This window comes from Oncorhynchus clarkii, chromosome 21 (genome assembly GCF_045791955.1).
Source record: "Oncorhynchus clarkii lewisi isolate Uvic-CL-2024 chromosome 21, UVic_Ocla_1.0, whole genome shotgun sequence".
In the NCBI taxonomy this organism is placed as follows: Eukaryota; Metazoa; Chordata; class Actinopteri; order Salmoniformes; family Salmonidae; genus Oncorhynchus; species Oncorhynchus clarkii.
This window is the reverse complement of record NC_092167.1, coordinates 29,703,341-29,725,390: the sequence shown is the minus strand read 5'-3', so window position 1 is coordinate 29,725,390 and position 22,050 is coordinate 29,703,341. Positions and strand designations below refer to the sequence as shown.

The 22,050-nt window shown below is 42.9% G+C and overlaps 1 protein-coding gene across 1 annotated transcript; it reads right to left on the bottom strand.

Moving 5' to 3' along the window:
* Positions 1-287: 287 nt before the first annotated feature.
* LOC139378849 (TOX high mobility group box family member 4-like) lies at positions 288-14,531 on the bottom strand. Its single transcript, XM_071121399.1, has 9 exons — positions 13,878-14,531; positions 8,736-8,804; positions 8,141-8,437; positions 5,481-5,741; positions 4,986-5,303; positions 4,776-4,856; positions 3,967-4,611; positions 3,634-3,788; positions 288-2,563 (listed from the first exon to the last, which is right to left on the bottom strand). Exons 1-9 carry the CDS (start codon positions 13,974-13,976, stop codon positions 2,509-2,511), a joined length of 1,980 nt encoding a protein of 659 aa, XP_070977500.1. The 5' UTR covers positions 13,977-14,531; the 3' UTR covers positions 288-2,508.
* Positions 14,532-22,050: the final 7,519 nt, after the last annotated feature.

Below are 22,050 nucleotides of genomic sequence, written 5' to 3'. Positions count from 1 at the left end.
TGAACAGCAAAAGCACTAGTCTATGTCAAGCTACTATCCCCCGTAGTACAAAGGTCGACCTATTCTATTCTGTGCGATAAATACATATTCCAAACAGTCTGGGACAGTTGTGGGATGCTATAGATCCCAAATTAATACAGCCACTAGCATAAATGACTGACACAACAGATCAGAACGTTTAGCTTAAAATGTTGATAAACTATTAGGCTATTTCTTCACATTATAACCTGTCGTGGAAAGTTCCTCTATTTACCAAATCATGAGAGCAAACCACACACAAGTCAGAGTTAGTTATCACAAAGTCCATCTTTAATTATATGAGCTCTATCACAACCCTGTGACTCTCAGATCAATTCAGTGTCTATCAATGAATTCTCTGAGAGTCCCTCACACATTGTTACTGAGATCCTTTATAGCAAAGACACACATATCCAGACAGCATAGGCATAATTTATCGTTCAGCTTTGTCTCCTAAACTATGTTCTTTTCTCAAACTGAGAACCATAAACCAATCCTCCATATCAACAGGCATATATCAAATCCATCCTATCTTGACAAGATCACAGAGACACACTGACTGGCACACAGACATTGTGGAGCCAAGAGATACACGCTTGACCTCTCCCCTCTCTCCAGCCCAAGCAACTTAGTCTTGACATAGAACAGATACTGCAACCCCGCCACAGTATTATACAAAAATAACATTCTGATGAGAAGTAACTTACAAACATATGATGAATATAAAACATCTTACCTATGTTACCAACCAATTCTGATTATTCCCCAACAAAGCACAGCAATGTGGACATAGTAGTAGGCTGTAAGCGCAAATGTTCAATTAGAGGAAAACACCAATATCAAAAGTGACCGCAAATGCAATTATGCATGTAATGCTTTTATTATAAAGGTGCATTTTTATGGTGAAAATGATCTTCCCCAAACTTGAAACTCAGGGGCTGCAAACGAGTTGCAAAAAAAAGGCATTGTTTCTTATGCTGGGCAGCATTCACAAGTGATAACATATAATTCACAAGTGACAGGCTAATATTATCACCCATCAGACTATTCTTGATTTAATTTTGTCTTTAAATATACTAAATAATATATGTATGACATTTGTTTTGATTTAGAATGGACCATTATCATGCACCTGTATCGAAACAGGGCAGGGGGAAAAACAAGTCATCTATGCACTTAAACAGCGAATGGAGGACGCTTTTCCCAGTGGTTTATTTTCATGCCAGCCAGGTAGGCGATACTCCTGTTGTAAATATAAGTAATGTGCTTAACATGAGGAAAGTTGAGAAATTAATAAATATAGTAGGCCTAGCCTTTAGAAAGCTGATGGGATCCTCCTCTTTTTGTAAGTGACCATCACTCGGTTTTCTCCCACAATTGAATAGCCTATAGAAATGTTGCGCAACATGAGCTGATGGGCTCTCATGAAGTGTTTGATTCGATTTTAGAATACATTTACATTGATGTCAGAGTGATTAGAGTGACAGTAGATTGCTGAGTAACAGGCAGTTAGCAAGTTTGGTAGGCTACCAATGACCAGCAGCAGCATCAGAGCTTAGAGAAGTCTAATTACCGTGACTAAACGGTCATGTGGAATTTGACTGCCTTCAGGACTCGTGACTGCCGGTGTGACGTTAATATGGTCACCACAACAGCCCTACTCATGGTTTGGTTTTTGCTCTGATATGCACTGTCAACTGTGGGACCTTATATAGAGAGGTGTGTGTCTTTTCAAATCATGTCTAATCAGTTGAAAGATCTTAAGGATGATCAGTGGAAACAATTTTGAGTCTCATAGCAAAGGGTCTGAATACTTATGTAAATAAGGTATTTCTGTTGTTTATTTTTTATACATTTGCAAAAATGTTTTTAAAAAACTGTTTTTGCTTTGTCATTATGGGGTGTGTAAATTGATGAAGATTTTTTTTCATTTAATCAATTTTAGAATAAGGCTGTAACGTAGCAAAATGAGGAAAAAGTCAAGGGGTCTGAATACTTTCCGAATGCACTGTACATACCTTGAAATCACTTGTAACGACAACACTGATAACACGGTCAGGAGAAAAACCGTCATTAGCTGTAGAGTTGGATAGATTAACAGTCTATTTTTGCATGGACAGCACCATTTGCAGATATGTGCCCTTTGTCCAACTCTATGGCACGAGCTATGAAATGCAAGAGACATACCAGTGGTGCCTGTAGCGTTATATTACATATTACCTTAAAAACATTTCATATAAAATTATCTTATTATTTAAACTTCATAATGTATCAGCACAGGAGTATTGGTCTTCTGCTTGATTATTCTATGAGGACAAAGTCTGGTTGTGGAAAAAAGTCAAGTCCCTCTCTTCTCTTCTCCATTCTTCACTCCCCTCTCCTTTCTCATTAGTCCTGGCTAATCCCTATCATGTCCAAATATCACTCTTCTCTCCTCTCACTCCTCTTTGAAGTCTTTGTCCATCTATCACTCCTCTCTTCTGTCCATCCTTACGTGACAGTGGAGTCCTGCCCTCGGATCGCACACCAGGCCATGAACACATCCCTATGAAGACAATAAATAAAAATAAAAAAAATAAAAAAAATAGATCAACTAATCAATAAAACAAAAACATGTAATCACAATTAGAGCAGAAATGTTGCTTTATCGACATTTTCCTTTCCTGGCTAACGCCAAACGCTACGCCACGCCCACGGGCATTCGCTTCTTCTCCACAATGAGTCTGGATCGGAGCTGTCGAAATGTTGGTTATTACGTTATAAAATTATTGCATCGGAGATCCTAGAGTGTGTGGCTCTCCTTTTCTTTTCCAAGTGTTCTACTCCGCTAGCTAGCACCTCGCCTCGAGACCATTCTTTGGGAAGAACATGATCTATCTTGACTCCTAAGTGTTTCAGGTGGTAATGTCAGTGTGTTCTGTATATGTGTCTGTATGGCTGCATTTAGACAGGCAGCCCAATTCTGATATTTTTTTCCACAAATTGGTATTTTGACCAATCATCAGATCTTTATTTTTTTACCCCTTTTTCTCCCCAATTTTGTGGTATCCAATTGTCGTAGTAGCTACTATCTTGTCTCATCGCTACAACTCCCGTATGGGCTCGGGAGAGACGAAGGTTGAAAGTCATGCGTCCTCCGATACACAACCCAACCAAGCCGCACTGCTTCTTAACACAGCGTGCATCCAACCCGGAAGCCAGCCGCACCAATGTGTCGGAGGAAACACCGTGCACCTGGCCACCTTGGTTAGCTCGCACTGCGCCCGGCCCGCCACAGGAGTCGCTGGTGCGCGATGAGACAAGGACACCCCTACCGACCAAGCCCTCCCTAATCCGGACGACGCTAGGCCAATTGTGCGTCGCCCCACGGACCTCCCGGTCGCGGCCGGTTACGACAGAGCCTGGGCGCAAACCCAGGGACTCTGATGGCACAGCTGGCGCTGCAGTACAGCGCCCTTAACCACTGCGCCACCCGGGAGGCCCCATCAGATCTTTTCACATCAGATTTTTTTCAGCACTTATCTGATTGATCAAAAGTGAAAAAAAGTTTAAAAAGCGCAGAATTGGGCAGCCTGTCTAAACGCAGCCTATGTCCAGCCATCCATCTGTCTGTACCTGCAGTGTGTGGCCACACACTTGTTGCTGCAGTATTCCCTGTCCCAGTCCTTGTTCTCTACAGCTGGGTTGGTGCAGCCGGCTCGGACACACAGGTTAGGGCTGCAGGTCTGGGTCACATCTGGCCCTGGAGATACATTCAACTCCACCTGCATCTGGGAAGGGAGGGAGAGGTGAAAGACCGGAGGGAGAGAGAGGTAGAGGAGAGAGAAAGACAGTGGTTGATATACAGTAGTGTGAAGGATACCAATCATTAGATGACCAGGGCCCTGAGTTTTCAGAGAAAATTATGAAAATATATGCTAAAGTTTCTCTATTCTATACTTCTCTTACCCCATCCTCTCCTTCAGCCCCGTCCTCGGCTTCCGTCGAACAGGCCGTTACTAAGGCAGCGGACTGTACCACCTCCCCCGAGGTCGGAGTGGCCCCCCCCAATGCGGCTAACCCCCCTGCCGCCGTGCCGATAACGGGAGAGTCCAAATCTGAGGCGGGAGGGACGATCTTGATCTGCAGAGGGGGTGGTGACCTGGCACCCCCGCCTCTTGGTTTGGCCTGCAGTGGCGGTGGGGCCTGGGCATGTACCATCTGCTGGAGACGGGGCGGAGGAGGGGTGTTCTGCATCTGTTGGAGTGGTGGCGGCTGCCGAGTAGACAATACCGTACTACTTGACACCACCATTACCCCTGATGGCGACGTATGTTGCTTGATGATGATTTTCGTAACGGTGGGGGGGTTTAGGGTCAGGGCGGGCGTAGGAATGGGGGGTTTTTGCGCCCCTGTACGGGAGCGGGTGGTGACCTGAGGGAGGTCTCCACCTGCTAGGATGATGTTGGAGGTGCAGATGTTGGTGATGGTGTTCTCTTCAGGGGCGAGGTGGGGGACGGAGGAACGGGTGGAACGGGGAACAGGGGCGGGGAGTGGGGCAACGGGAGGAGGAGAGGGAGGCGATGGGGAAGTGTCCAGAACCTCAATGGTCGGCTGGGAGAGAGAAGAGGAGGAGAAAGGTAGAGGGGTTGCAAGAGAGAGGAGTTGAGAGGGAAAAGAGGAGATGTAGTTTACACACTGACAAAGGGTGGCCATCATAATAAACCTACTCACACAAATAACTGAAGTGCTCTCTAGGAATACTCGTCTTGCCTCACCTGAGAAAGCTGATGATCTCTGTAGGCTTCCAGAGCCTCGATATACTCCTTCTTAGCTGCTTCCGTCTTCCTCTTGTACACCTGAGAGGAATACACATACAGGAATATCATGAACCCGATACCATTACATTATTCATATCTGCGTGTGCTTGTGTAGTGAATGTGATTGTGAACATGCGTGTTTGCACATGTGAATGTGTGTGTGTGTACCTGCTTCTGCTCCTCCCCCAGGCTATCCCACATGGAGGCCACTATCTTGGACACCTCTCCGAAGGTGGCGCTGGGGTTCTGGCCCTTAATGGCTGCCTGCGTGTCCCTGAAGAACAGAGCGTAGGCCGACACAGGCTTCTGGGGCTCGTTAGGGTCTTTCTTTTTCTTCCCTTTCTTCCCTCTTCCGGCCGCTGCCCTTCTCCGGACGAGGGTAGGAGGGGTGCTGGAGGACGGCGCCAAGGAAGGAATGGGGGAGTCGGAGAGAGGGGGCTCGAGGGAGATGACACCGAGAGAGATAGGTGACTCCACCAGCACACTCTGCTGAGTTAGAATGGAAGAAGGAGGGGTGGGATGGGAGAAAGGGAGAAATAGCAAAAAGAAGGACATCAGTTTCATATAAAGTGTGTGACTGTAATCAATGAAGAGACTGAGGCAGACAGACGAACCAATAAACAGACAGACTGACTTGTAGACAGACCGACCAATAGGACTGACCTGTCTGAAGTCGTCCATGTCGTCGTCCTGTAGCGAGCCGGCCGGCGAAGCAGCGGCCGACAGTGGTTGGTCAGGTGACTGCGACCTCGCCAGGTTGGCCTCGCCCCCTAGGCTGAGCCCCAGCTGGGCGCTGAGCTCCGATTGATCGATGGTGATCAGCTGGTTTTGGCCCAACAGGCTGTGGTCCATGTCACTCAGCGGGACGTCTATGGTCATGGGGGAGGAGCTGCTGAACTGGGAGCCAACAGGGTGGCCCAGATCCTGGAAAATGAGGCAGGGTTCATACTCAGAAAAAGCCAAAGACAATGTATTACAGGCAGGCAGGACTGGCCCGCCCATTAGGCAGGATTAGGCGGCCGGCGACAGCAGCAGATTGACGAGAGCGACACACTGTCAACAACACATAAAACCTCACATAATTTTGCCCCAAAATAACTACAATTCCTCTCACCTAGTGGCATATGGATTATTTTAGGTGAGCGCTGATGCCCTCCTGTGATAAGCAGAACCCACTTTGACAAAAGCAGGGGCGCAAAATATTTTGCTCGTCCATGCCGAATGCGCCTCTCCAGTGTGCTGTTGGCGAGACACACCGCTGCGGCACTCCACAAACATTACTTTAAAAAAAATAATCTAACATAAATCATTTAGCCTATGGTAGAAAGAGTATATGGCCTTTGCTGTAGCCTACAGGTAAAAATGTATGTCAATGTCATGAGACACTTTTAACATCATGCACGCTTCGCCGATCAAATAGCCTAACCTAAATGGCACCCAATCAAATAAAAAAATGTGCTTCGATGCGAATATGGCATGTTAACAAACATCATATCCTTAAAACAGGACAGCTCAAAATAAAATGGATAATATGGAATGGAAAAATCAGGCTACTCACAACTGCTGTCCAGGAGTGTCACACCGTGGGCTAAATTGTCATGATAATCAGTGGTTACAAGTTTGTATCCATAATTGGTTTTACAAGATGATCATAGTGAAAAATAAAATGATTCTGCATTTCCCGCTATGTAAACACACTGATTCTCATTGCAAATAGGCTCAGGATAACTGCTGATAAAGTTGGGTAGCTGATATTCAGAGCTTAAAACAGCCAAAATGATTATTGACAGGAATCAGGACTAATAAAGCCAATGCAACTGCCTATTTTTTACAAATGGTAGGTCTACCACATGGATGAGCATTCATAAAATGTCATTGTGGTCATTGATACAGTCCCATTTATTCCATGTCCTCCTATAGCTCGTCCCACCAGCCTCCACTGCACCCCAGTAAGCACGGACCAAGCACGGATCTTTTGGCCCTGTCAGGACGTCTTTTTTTGTGTATTGATTTGGTGTCGTCCGGACTTGATTTCAACATCCATGGACCGGATCTAATCTGGACCAATCATAGACGTATGTTTATGTTAGATGTGTGTTAGATAGATGTCTATGTTTGGTTCAGATTTGGTCCGGTCCAGTCCTACTCAAGACATGTGTTCAACTTTCATTCAGAACCGAAAATGAACCCAATAAAATTGTCTCGCCTAGGGCGGCAGAAGGGCCAGGACCGGGCCTGATTACAGGCAGCAACCATCTTGTTATCAAAGAATGGACTGTGGTGTGAAAAGGGCCCAATTCATATAATTTCACATTTCTGTCAAGAACTAATTGTGTCGGAAATGGCACCCTAATAGGCTACAGTACCAGTCAAATGTTTGGACACACCTACTCATTCCAGGGTTTTTCTTTATTTTTTACTATTTTCTACATTGTAGAATAATAGTGAAGACATCAAAACTATGAAATAACACATATGGAATCATGTAGTAAACCAAAAAAAGTTTTAAACAAATCAAAATATATTTGATATTCTTCACAGTAGCCACCCTTTGCCTTGATGACACCTTCTCACACTCTTGGCATTTTCTCGACCATCTTCATGAGGTAGTCACCTGGAATGCATTTCAATTAACAGGTGTGCCTTGTTAAAAGTGAATTTGTGGAATTTCTTTCCTTTGAGCCAATCAGCTGTGTTGTGACATGGTAGGGGTGGTATACAGAAGATAGCCTAATTTGGTAAAAGACAGAGTCCATATTATGACAAGAACAGCTATAATAAGCAAAGAGAAGTGACAGTTCATTACTTGAAGACATGGTCAGTCAATACAGAACATTTCAAGAGCTTTAAAAGTTTCTTTAAGCGCAGTCGCAAAAACCATCAAGCGATATGATGAAACTGGCTCTCATGAGGACCGCCACAGGAAAGGAGTTACCTCTGCTGCAGAGGATAAGTTCATTAGAGGGCTATTTGACCAAGAAGGAGTGATGGAGGGCTGCATCAGATGACCTGGCCTCTAATATCACCTGACCTCAACCCAATTGAGTGAAGGAAAAGCAGCCAAGTGCTTCGCATATGTGGGAACTCCTTCAAGACTGTTGGAAAAGCATTCCAGGTGAAGATGTCTTCACTATTATTCTACAATGTAGAAAATAGTAAAAATAAAGAAAAACCTTGGAATGAGTAGGTGTCCAAACTTTTGACTGGTACTGTATATAGTGTACATTTGACCAGATTCATATGCAGGCCCTTTTCAAAAGCAGTGCACTACATAGAGAATAGGGTGCCATTTCAAAAGCATTCTCAACCCTTGCAGTCCTCACCATGCCCAGAGCAGACCCCAGAATAGCTCCTCCTCCACCTGGCTGACTGATGACCCCCAGACTCAGGTGGTGGTCCAGTCCCTGAGACCCCGGGTGGGGATTCACAAAGGTGGAGGCGAAGGACGGATCGTCTCCCCCGACCACAACGTTCCCGGGGGTGGACAAGCCACTGCGCTCTCCATCCGATAGCGCTCCGAAATGGGCCACCACATCGGACACGATGAGCGCCTGGTCTGGATCCAGGGAGATAGGGGGGATCTCGAACTCCTCATCTCCCAGACTAGGGGTGTGGAACGTCTATTGGGGAAGAGCGAGAGGGAGAAGAGACGGTGGGGGATGGGGGAGCGGAGATGGTAACAAGGAAAGGGGGTATGGAGAAAAGAGAAAGAGGAGGAGAGAAGAGGGGGAAGAGCAAAGGTTATTATTATTATAGATTGAGACATCCTCCCCTGCTATATTGGGTGTGAGTGTTGTGTGAGTAACTGCAGATTGTGTGTGTTGTAAAGAGAGAGAGAGAGACAGGATAGTGGAGAGAAAAAGAGAGTGAATGAGAGTTTAGAAGCGAGAGAAGTGGAAGGAAGGAATGAGTAGCTACCTCAGAGGATGAGAGGAACGGATGGCCCGCCCCGCCGATGGTCAGGTAGTTATTATTGCCTTCAGGGAACTGAAACACACACACGGGTCAAATCATCATCACATAGGAGAATGAGTCTCATCATCATCCTAACAGTCAGCATCCCTTTAAAACATCTGTGGCATCATACAAGGCTGCTGTATCACATCCGGCCGTGATTGGGAGTCCCATAGGGCGGCGCACAATTGGCCCAGTGTCGTCCGGGTTTGGCCGAGGTAGGCCGTCATTGTAAATAAGAATTTGTTCTTAACTGAGCACATCTACTGCTGCTAAGCTTCCCAGTAAAGCAACGAAAGCAATTAAGCATTCCGGAAGAAAAGTGCTCAAAATAGCCCTTGTTAATATATGCAGCTTAAGAAACAAGGTTCATGAAATCAATAATTTACTAGTAACAGATGACATTCATATTCTGACTATCTCTGAAACTCACTTAGATAATACCTTTGATACAGTGGTAGCAATACAAGGTTATAACATTTATATAAAAGATAGAAATGCCAATGGTGAAGGTGCTGTTTATATTCAGAACCACATTCCTGTAAAGATTAGAGAAGATCTCATGTCAAATACTATTGAAATAATATGGATACAGGTTCATCTGCCTCACCTAAAGCCCATTTTGGTGGGAAGCTGCTATAGACCACCAAGTGCTAAGTCAGTATCTGGATAATGTGTGAGAAATGCTTGATAATGTATGCGATATCAACAGAGAGGTATATTTTCTGGTTGATTTAAATATTGACTGGCTTTCATCAAGCTGCCCACTCAAGAAAAAGCTTCAAACTGTAACCAGTGCCTGCAACCTGGTTCAGGTTATCAGTCAACCTACCAGGGTAGTTATAAACGACACAGGAATGAAATCATCAACATGTATTGATCACATCTTTACTAATGCTGCAGAAATTAGCTTGAAAGCAGTATCCAGATCCATCAGATGTAGTGATCACAACATAGTAGCCATATCTAGGAAAACCAAAGTTCCAACAGCTGGGCCTAACATAGTGTATAAGAGGTCATACAAGAATTTTGTAGTGATTCCTATGTTATTGATGTAAAGAATATTTGTTGGTCTGTGGTGTGTAATGAGGAGCAAACAGACACTGCACTTGAAACATTTATGAAATTGCTTACTCCAGTTGGAGTTTAGCAAATGGCTAAAATGTGCTAAATCCCCATGGATTGATGAGGAATTGAAAAATTGTATGGTTGAGAGGGATGAGGCAAAAGGAATGGCAAATAAGTCTGGCTGCACAACCAATTGGCAAACGTATTGCAAATTGAGAAATCATGTGACTAAACTGAATAAAAAGAAGAAGAAACTACACTATGAAACCAAGATAAATGAAATAAAGATTGATAGTAAAAAGCTTTGGAGTGCCTTAAATGAAATTCTGGGGAAAAAGGCAAACTCAGCTCCATCATTCATTGAATCAGATGGCTCATTCATCACAAAATCAACTGATATTGCCAACTACTTTAATTATTTTTTCATTGGCACGATTAGCATATTTAGGCATAACATGTGCTGATAGTACACATCGAAGGAAAAATGACCGAATTATGACAGAACAAGCATTGTAATTTTAAATTCCGTAAAGTTAGTGAGGAAGAGGTGAACAAATTATTGTTTATCAACAATGACAAGCCACCGGGGTCTGACAACTTGGATGGAAAATGACTGAGGATAATAGCGGATGATATTGCTGCTCCTATTTGCCACATCTTAAATTTAAGCCTACTAGCAAGTGTGTACCCTCAGGCTTGGAGTGAAGAAAAAGTCATTCCGCTACCTAAGAATAGTAAAGCCCCCTTTACTGGCTCAAATAGCCGACCAATCAGCCTGTTACCAACCCTTAATAAACTTTGGAAAAAATTGTGTTTGACCAGATAAAATGCTATTTTACAGTAAACAAATTGACAACAGACTTTCAGCATGCTTATAGAGAAGGACATTCAACAAGCACAGCACTTACACAAATGACTGATGATTGGCTGAGAGAAATTTGACATTAATCGATCATAGTCTGCTGCTGGCAAAACTTGTGTTATGGCTTTACACCCCCTGCTAAATTGTGGATAAAGAGTTACCTGTTTAGCATAACACCGAGGGTGTTCTTTAATGGAAGCCTCTCCAACATAATCCAGGTAGAATCAGAAATTCCCCAAGGTAGCTGTCTTGGCCCATTACTTTTTAATTCTTTACTAATGAATTGCCACTGGCCTTGAGGAAAGCCAGAGTGTCTATGTATGCGGATGACTCAACAATATACATGTCAGCTACTACAACGTCCTAAATATTTATTAAACTAAAATAATTGTATTTGGGACAAATCATACAAAACCCTAAACCTCAACTAAAAATGGTAATAAATCATGTGGATATTGAGCAAGTTGAGGTGACTAAACTGCTTGGAGTTACCCTGGAATGTAAACTGTCATGGTCAAAACATACAGTAGCTAAGATGGGGAGAAGTATGTCTATGATAAGGCACTGCTCTACCTTCTTGACAGCACTGTCAACAAGGCAGGTCCTACAGGCCCTAGTTTTGTCGCACCTGGACTACTGTTCAGTCGTGGGGTCAGGTGCCACAAAAAATGACTTTTGGAAAGGAAAATTGCAATTGGTTCAGAACAGGGCAGCACGGCTGGCCATTGGATGTACACAGAGGGCTAAAATTAATAATATGCATGTCAATCTCTCCTGGCTCAAAGTGGAGGAGAAATTGACTTCACCACTGCTTGTATTTATGAGATGTATTGACATGTCAAATGCACCGAGCTGTCTGTTTGAATTACTGGCGCACAGCTCGGACACCCATGTATACCCCACAAGAGGTCTCTTCACAGTCCCCAAGTCCAGAACAGACTATGGAAGGTGCACAGTACTAAATAGAGCCATGACTACATGGAACTCTATTCCACATCAAGTAACTCATGCAAGCAGAAGATTTTGATTTAATAAACAGATTTTTAAAAACACCTTATTGAACAGCAGGGACTGTGAAGAAACACAAACATAGGTGCATATACACACACGATAGCATACGCACTATACACACACACGCACGCATGGATTTTGTACTGTATACAGTGGGGCAAAAAAGTTTTTAGTCAGCCACCAATTGTGCAAGTTCTCCCACTTAAAAAGATGAGGCCTGTAATTGTCATTATAGGTACACTTCAACTATGACAGACAAAATGAGGGAAAGAAATACAGAAATTCACATTGTAGGATTTTTAATGAATTTATTTGCAAATTATGGTGGAAAATAAGTATTTGGTCACCTACAAACAAGCAAGATTTCTGGCTCTCACAGACCTGTACCTTCTTCTTTAAGAGGCTCCTCTGTCCTCCACTCGTTACCTGTATTAATAACACCTGTTTGAACTTGTTATCAGTATAAAAGACACCTGTCTACAACCTCAAACAGTCACACTCCAAACTCCACTATGGCCAAGACCAAAGAGCTGTCAAAGGACACCAGAAACAAAATTGTAGACCTGCACCAGGCTGGGAAGACTGAATCTGCAAAAGGTAAGCAGCTTGGTTTGAAGAAATCAACTGTGGGAGCAATTATTAGGAAATGGAAGACATACAAGACCACTGATAATCTCCCTCGATCTGGGGCTCCACGCAAGATCTCACCCCATGGGGTCAAAATGATCACAAGAACAGTGAGCTAAAATCCCAGAACCACATGGAGGGACCTAGTGAATGACCTGCAGAGAGCTGGGACCAAAGTAACAAACGCCTACCATCAGTAACACACTACGCCGCCAGGGACTCAAATCCTGCAGTGCCAGACGTGTCCCCCTGCTTAAGCCAGTACATGTCCAGGCCCGTCTGATGTTTGCTAGAGAGCATTTGGATAATCCAGAAGAAAATTGGGAGAATGTCATATGGTCAGATGAAACCAAAATATAACTTTTTGGTAAAAACTAAACTCTTCGTGTTTGGAGGACAAAGAATGCTGAGTTGCATCCAAAGAACACCATACCTACTGTGAAGTATGGGGGTGGAAACATCATGCTTTGGGGCTGTTTTTCTGCAAAGGGACCAGGACGACTGATCCGTGTAAAGGAAAGAATGAATGGGGCCATGTATCGTGAGATTTTGAGTGAAAACCTCCTTCCATCAGCAAAGGCATGGAAGATGAAACGTGGCTGGGTCTTTCAGCATGACAATGATCCCAAACACACCGCCCGGGCAACGAAGGAGTGGCTTCGTAAGAAGCATTTCAAGGTCCTGGAGTGGCCTAGCCAGTCTCCAGATCTCAACTCCATAGAAAATCTTTGGAGGGAGTTGAAAGTCCGTGTTGCCCAGCAACAGCCCCAAAACATCACTGCTCCAGAGGAGATCTGCATGGAGGAATGGGCCAAAATACCAGCAACAGTGTGTGAAAAACGTGTAAAGACTTACAGAAAACGTTTGACCTCTGTCATTGCCAACAAAGGGTATATAACAAAGTATTGAGAAACTTTTGTTATTGACCAAATACTTATTTTCCACCATAAGTTGCAAATAAATTCATAAAAAATCCTACAATGTGATTTTCTGGATTTTATTTCCCCTCATTTTGTCTGTCAGTGTACCTATGATAAATTACAGGCCTCTCATCTTTTTAAGTGGGAGAACTTGCACAATTGGTGGCTGACTAAATACTTTTTTGCCCCACTGTATATGTGGTAGTGGTAGAGTAGGAGCACACAGTCTGAATGTATTGTAATGTTTTTTAAATTGTATAAACTGCCTTAATTTGGCTGGAACCCAGGAAGAGTAGCTGCTGCCAGGGAATCTATAATAAATACAAATATTGACTTGCCTAGTTAAATAAAGTTTAAATAAAAAATATAGATATATAATGTTCACACAAACTTTACCATTCATCAAAACATTGAAAATCACAACAACAGCTGAGCTCACATCACTTCCCCACACACATGTACTGTATATACTACATATTCAACCAAGCCCTTATATGCTGTTGTAAAATAGTTATTGTACAGGATTCTGAGTGCATGTGAGTCCGTGAGTTTTCCATAGAGCACAACACACAGACAGACACACAGGTCGCTTGTCAAATCAATCTCGCTGTCAGTCACCTTATTGTCATATCCATTGAAAGACCCAGGGTCCAGGAATTCTGGATCTCCGTGTGGCCCAGTCCCATCCGTTAGATCGGAATAAAAATTCAGGTCCATTATCTAATGGCGCCTCGTATGACATTAAATCAATGCAATTGGTTGATATACGGAATAAATCTATAATCTAAAACGTCTGTACCACTGTCTTTGTTTTATTACCACAAAATGTATAACCAAAAAAAAAATCAAACTCGAGGCTACACACAATGAATTCAGATTTCTGTCATGAAATATGCAGGATTTAGCGACTTGATGATATGAAACGAAGCAGTTGTTAGCTATGCTCATATGGCCAAATAATTATTGTAATGCACCCCAGCACTCTCACTCACACCAAAAATAACCTGTCTCTTGACTAATTCGCGTGGCTATCCTAGCTGACGCAAGGCTGTGTGGTACCGAATCATGTGCTAGTGGTATGTCTGGTTAAAATCATACAGCTACTACACCCGACAAAAAACAGAAACTCATGTTAACAGATGGGTAATATTACAAGTTATATGGAGTCCCGCAAATAACCGTATTTTGATGTGTCTTGAGGCATTTCAGAATTGAGCTCGTCTGGTTATTTTTCACAGCTGCTCTGCGCTCGAACAAGGCTGCTCAATGGATCCTGAACTGTGGATTTGGATTGAAATCAATCACCGTGGGTCGGGTTCCTGTGTGGGGAATGGTTGGGAATAGAGGGTGTCTGGGATTTCGGACTTTTGCTTTCACAGTTGTTTTAGTTCAAATATTTGTCATCATGTAACAATCAACGTTCTTGTGTAGATAATCATATGGCTGACGCAAGTCTGTATACAACCACTCTCTAATTGAAATAAGTTAACAAATCGCACAGACTTCTCTCCCCCCCAGGACCCCATTTTTCTCAAATGGTTCATCCCAATGGCCTAGTAAACCAAATGAAATAATTTTAACAGTTTATTCTCTGGAGGCAGAATATCCCAGACCACTAGTAACTCAATTTCAAATATTTGGTAAAGCCAATCGTCAACATTAATTTTGGTAAATAACCATTGTCGCAGGTTTATTTGAACAGTCGGAATATGGTAAGAAAGGGATCATGACTGCACTTTTCCTGTATTGAGCGCTTGGTTTTACTAGCAAGCGTTCTCAGCTTTTGAAACAAGGCCACGTGAAGCTCACTAACAAGTTCGTCTAAGGCTTCAAGGACTTTTAAAGAATCAGAAGCGAACTGCAGCTCAAGTGACAAACTAGGAAACTGTAAGCTAACATTATATCGGAATTGATGTCGGGCTGAGCGTGAGTGTTCATTGTGTGTTGGAAAACCAAAGATTGTGGACACTTGTGCGATCCAATCTGTACACGTAGTGAATATGCCGACCACGCGTGATTCCCCACTGCGAAACTTTATACGCATCTTACCTCCATTATTACCCCGAAATCTGCACTGTCCCACTTTTCTGAATTTCGCCCGTGATAATTTATCCTAAAAAAAATGACATTGCACCAGCTTCCGTGATTGTCTCGAGAAGAGGAAGTGACATCATTTCCACGGAGCGACAAACAAGTTGAAGTTCCGCGAGCTCGAGTTAGCTAAGTGGAAAAGCTATTTTTTTGTGAACTACAGTTTAACAATCATTTGAATGTTCTTGAATAAATAACTCAATTTCTACTGTATCCTTTCCTATAACATGTCAGAATACACAGAAAACGATAAGTCATCACAACTTAAAACGTGTTTTACTCACATTTTCATATTAATGTAATAAAAAGATACAACTTGGAAGGTCTTTTTTTTGCTTGTACATAAACCAAAAGTCAAATATAACATTTACATAATTATTCAGACTAAGCAGTACTTTGTTGAGGTACCTTTGGCAGCGATTACAGCCTCAAGTGTTCTTGGGTATGACTCTACAAGTTTAGCTACCTGTATTTGGGGAGTTTCTCCCAGTCTTCTCTGCAAATCCTCTCAAACTCTGGCAGGTTGGCTGGGGAGTGTCACTGCACAGCTATTTTCAGGTCTCTCCAGATATGTTTGATCGGGCTGGGCCACTCAGAAACTTGTCCCAAAGTCACTCCTGCATTGTCTTGGCTGTGTGCTTATGGTCGTCCTGTTGGAAGGTGAACCATCACCCCAGTTTGAGGTCCGGAGTGCTCTGGAGCAGGTTATCATCAAGGATCTCTGTACTTGGCCGGTCATCTTACCCTCGATCCCGACTAGGCTTCCAGTCCCTGCTGCTGAAAAACATCCCCACGGCATGATGCTGCACCACCATGCCTCACCGTAGTGATGGTGCCATGTTTCTTCCAGATGTGACACTTGGCATTCACGCCAGAGTTCAATCTTGTTTCTAATGATCAGAGTGTCTTTAGGTGCCTTTTGGCAAACTGCCCTTTACTGAGGAAAGGCTTCTTTCTGTCTGACCACTCTAACCTAAAGGCCTGATTGGTAGAATGCTGCAGAGATGGTTGTCCCACTGGAAGGTTCTCCCTTCTCCACAGAGGAATTTGGTCAGTGACCATTGGGTTCTCGGTCTCCTCCCTGACCAAGGCCCTTCTCCCCCGATTACTTAGTTGGGCAGTTCTAGGAAGAGTCTTGGTGGTTCCCAACTTCATCCAATTAAGAATGACGACACTGTGTTCTTGGACAATTATTTTGACCTCATGGCTTGGTTTTTGCTCTGACGTGCACTGTCAACTGTGGGACCTTATATAGACAGATGTGTGCCTTGCACATCCAAATCAATTGTATTCATCACAGGTGGACTCCAATCAAGTTGTAGAAACAGCTCAAGGATGATCAATGGAAACAGGATGCACCTGAGCTCAATTTCGAGCCTCATAGCAAAGGGTCTTGAGTACTTATGTAATAAGGTATGTCTGTATTTTATTTTTAATGCATTTCTAAACACCTGTTTTTGCTTTGTCATCAGTATTGTGTGTAATTAGGGGGAAATTTAATCAATTTTAGAATATGACGTGATGTAACAAAATGTGGAAAAAGTCAAGGGGTCTGATACTTTCTGAATGCACTGTATATACTAGCTAGCCGATCTGACCTGCTTGCTTACAGTTGCACTAGGCTCAGTTAGGCTTCCTGTGTAGATTAAAAGCCAATTCATGCTTGATCCGAAAATGTGGTCCGTGGCTCCGTATGAAGGGTCTAATCCCAAATTTGGTAACAATGTGGAGGTCTCTAGAGCTCCACATTAACATGATTAGTTGGCTACAGGTGGGGGCGGGAGGTCCTGTATAAACACAAACTCACTTATTTTACAACAGCTCTCCAAAGCGCAAGAATGCCCTGACTTCCACAGAGGCTGTATCACCGGAAATGCTCCACGGCAAATGCTGACGGTCAGATTGACCGTGCAGCGCCTTTAAGACACCATGGAGCCGGCAAGAGATTAGTCTCGGGAAAACCTGCCTCAATCCAGGGCTGATAAATGCATTGTAATCCCATTATCCCAAATTTTACAACAAGAATATTGAACAACTGCTAGTTTAATTAATAGCAGTAGTTCAATCTTCTCTGTGTAACAGTTGGGATGATGGAACAATTAGGAGTACAATACATTTCTCACCCTAGGATTGAGGTACAATTCTGAATCTGGCACCAGCTCCAAGGTGTCTTAATCTACACAGAAAGCCTGTAAGAAAACGGATCTGCTGGAGATTATAATATATACACAATCAAAACGTAATTAGCTAACAAAAAGTTGATTGAAAAATACATTCAATATCTACAAAGCTCTCTGCCTAAGCAACCTCACAGCCCCATGGCACCTGTCCTATACATTTATCCAACTACATTTCAGTACACATACAAGAGTAGTTCTCACGTTTAATTTATTCTCCATCTCCAAAACAAATATCTTTAGAAAAATATTGACACTAGTACATGTTAATTGAACAGTTAATTTTGACAGCTCTGAAACCACATTCATAAGGATTAGGAAAATCACATACAGCACTCTGTATGGACTTCATGTCCAGAATGATGTTCTGTATACACACAGAAATAAAAACTACATTTAACAATTACATTCTGTCAGGGCAAATAGCCTATATAGGAGCAGGCCTGAGATTTTCATAAACAGATTTCTCAGGCTAGCCCCAAGACATACATCCTCTGGGCCCATACGTCTCAAACAATTGTGGAGCGAGCCTTTTAAATCAATTGATGATAAATCAAAGCCTGATTCACACTTTAGGGCCATGCTGAGCTGTACTGTTTAGTTGTAACCGTGCTAGAAAGGACAACATACAAAGAAAATATCCAAGCCAACGCAGTAGGTCTACGGTTCGGGTCGGCCCTGGAGGGTGAATCAGGCACAATAGTTGTCATTCATGCTTCAATCACAGAACTGGTCTGGGCTGCTGGGTGAGGAGGAGGCCGAAGCGTTTCTTCAGGGTTACCCGGTGCCGGGAGAACTTGTCGTCAGGCGAGAAGCGGGCGGGATGGGCAGAGCTTGTGGGCTGGCCCAATAGATCCACCTTCTGTTTGGTCACAGGGTGAAGAGAGGAGAGAGGTATGACAAGGAAAGAGAGAGCATGAACAAGTAGCTGAATATAGCTTGTCACAACGTTACAGGGTTGAACAGGCCCATTTTCTACAGAAGCTGTAGGGTCAGAAAAAAATTTGATGTAAAGTTTGGATACATGGACCACCTCTGAGAAGGTTATGAATTGCATCAGTAGTTGATGTTTAGAGATGCCATCTAAGCAGGACCTAAGAACAGTCACAATCAGAAACTAGCTACAATAAGAATAGCACCATATACAAGTAATAATTAGATGGGTGATTATATTTGTCCTTAATTCACACATGTACAAGTTTGAATTAACGTATAAGCATGTGTTTTTTGCATATCTCAACTCAGAGACCTTCGGAGAGTAGGGTCACAGCTGAACCAGTACCTGTGATCGAGGAGATGAGATCTCCTCTGATGCCCAGGATTCTTCAATTCAAAGTCCCATTAACCAGCTCCGTAAACATAACGTCAAAATATGTTTGGCACTCACCAAAATATGGAGCGTTCGCACAGAAACTATCGCCATTACTGCAGTTACGCATGGTATGTACTTCCAAAAATGGTCTAAATAAAAATGTATCGTTTTTGACCAAGTGCGCATGCATATTATCTACCTTCGGCACTGGCAATAAAAATCACTCATTACTGCCAAGCACAAGTCAGCTGATCCAGCTACAGTACTGTATCCCAAAAGTATCATTGATTTTATTTAGACATGTTTTGAAAGTACGTAACCGCAGTAATGACGATAGCGGCTCTGCGGAACTCCATATTTTGGTTAAAGCCCGAACATATGTGGACATTAAAACATTTGCAGAGCTAGTTAATGGGACTTTGAATTTAAGGATACTGGGTGTCAGTCTCCTCAAGCCCAGGTACTGGTTCAGTTCACAGGCAGAGTCTGACATTATCAATGGGGACCCTGGAGCACTTAGGGGTTAAGTGCCTTGCTCAAGGGCATATTTCTATGGGCCCAATGGTCTTACAGCTTAAAACTCTGATTGAAACTTCCATTCACCAGCTCTGCAAAGCGTTATAACCTTAATTTCAAAATATGTTTGCTTGTCACCAAATACGAGCTTAAATTTACTCTTGTTACGGCCAGTATGTACAAGAGCTGTTTTCGACTTCCGACCTGTGCGTGGCTTGTAAGGAGATGCTGAATAGGCATTTTTTTGGGCTGCTTGTATATGTTGTTTGTGTTTTGGGCAGTACATATTGGTCTTAACATGAGTAAATGAGCATAGTTTCTCAGCAAACTCCATATGATCAATGAACGTATTTTGACAATGCTTGCAGAGCTGGTGAATAGGAGATTGAATCTGAACGTTAGGTCTCTAACCCAGATAGTGGTTCACCTGTCGCCCTACTTGACTGCCTACCGCTTAGCTTTGGGACAACATCGGGAGTCTTTGTATTGGTTGGACTCCCTCTGCGAATAACCCATATCACAATATAGCCAGCTTCACCCCCAAAAAGTTTCCAGTCAAAAAAGGGCATATATATATTCTCTAGCAACTCTATTTTTTAAATGTTACCTTTATTTAACTAGGCAAGTCAGTTAAGAACAAATTCTTATTTTCAATGACGGCTTAGGAACAGTGGGTTAACTGCCTGTTCAGGGGCAGAACGACAGATTTGTACCTTGTCAGCTCTACCAGACGTACAGTGAAATGTGTGCTTCGCTATCAAATAAACATCTGAATTCAACTTCTGTCCGAACCGCACCATATTCCTGCTGCGTTGAGTAGACCGTGGTAGACTTTCATGGTAGGAATTCTCAAGTGAACTGCGTGGTCTAATGGCACCCGGCTGTTTAACACGACATGAATATGGTGCTTTTCGGACTAAAGTTGGATTCAGACGTTTATTTGATAGCGAGGGACACATTTCACATATGTTAAGTAGAGTTTCTATATAGTAAATACATGGCGTTGTTAACTGGAATGTTTTTTCTTAGGGTGAAGCCCTAAGATATGCGGTAGCGTTATTTTGATGCACAGCTAGCCTACCTCCCTAAAAAAACACAATGGATTAACGCACTCCGCTAAACTTTTCTTACAATGCAGAAGACAGACGTAATATTTATGTGCACAGAGTGGACACGATTCTATACCACATCATTGAATATTGCTAACGGGTTTGCATGCTAGTTAATTAGTTGTTAGCTAGCGAAACCTACCTTCAGAGTGTAAATTCTCTCCCCATTCTCGTTCAAGTAGAACTGCAGAAACATCGTGACGAATAACTTGTGCTTTGTAAGTTATAAACAAGTGGACTTGTTAGCTTTTATTTGACAGAAAATGTGCCTGTATTTGTTGCGTTCAGCGCTCCACGTGCTTTTTTTCCCCTCGGAGTGTTGAAAGCGGATATACGTGAGGGAAAAAAGTGCCTAATCAAACCTAATCGAGATTTTTTTTTCTTCTTATTCGTTGAGGTGGCATCCAATAAATGTTGCATTACCGCCACCTACTAGACTGGAGTATAACTCCTTTGCTTGAAAAAATAAATAAATACAACAAATACCCTACAATCGAACACCACTTTATTTATAATAATAAAAACAATACCATACTTTGTCACATGCGCCGAATACAACAGTGAAATGCTTACTTTACAAGCCCTTAACCAACAACACAGTTAAGGAAAATAGGTGTAAAGTAAAAAAAAAAAAAATTTTTTTACCTAACAAATAATGTAACTCCTCTGATGTCAAGTCTCGAGACACCCAAATACCTCTCTGCAGCTACCACCACAACCTCTATTTTCTGCGACTTACGGATCCTTGCAGTACAGTTGATAACCATTGCCATAAATCCCAAAAATCCAATCTTACTGAAACATATCACTTGTTGGTTTATCCCTACTCACACCACTCCTCTCAGGATCCCTCCACCTTGACCCATCTTACTCTACTTTCTTCACTGCCTCAGCATATGACTTCTGCACTACTCTAACCTGGGAAACCTCAGCCTGCCTCTCTCGCACAGGACAGTTCTGATCCCCAGCCCCATGGCCACCCCTATAATTAGCACATACCACTACTTTGTTTCATGCCCTTCTGCACACTTCTCACACCTAGGAACCTCCCTCCTACACACTGCTGCCACATGCCCTTAAGTTTGACACCTGAAACAACGTAATGTATTTGGCACAAAAGCTACAGGATAGGATATATATCCTAACATCACTTTGTCGGGCAAAGACTCATCATCAAAACTCAAAAGAACAGACAATGACTCCTGTTTTTCCACTCACGGCACCCTTTCTGCGTCACAACAAACAACAAGCATCACAAACACCGGGAATCTTCCCGTTCAGTTAGTCAGCTTTCCCATTTACCGCTTCCCCAGTAATCACTCCTTTCAATGGCACCCTTTTCTTGAGAACAAAACAATTCACATTTCTTGCCCACATTCATTTAACACAGAGCACCTGCTCTCTATCCAGCAGAAACAAACAATTATCACAAGACCACTTCTGTTTACCCTCACCGATTCCACAGCACCCAACTCTGTTGTCACCCACCCTGAAACCACAAATGGATCAGCAAAAAAGCAAGGGTCCACTTTTTCCAAAACTTCACTCCTACTGTCACAGACTCATCTTGATCCTGACCCTCTGTA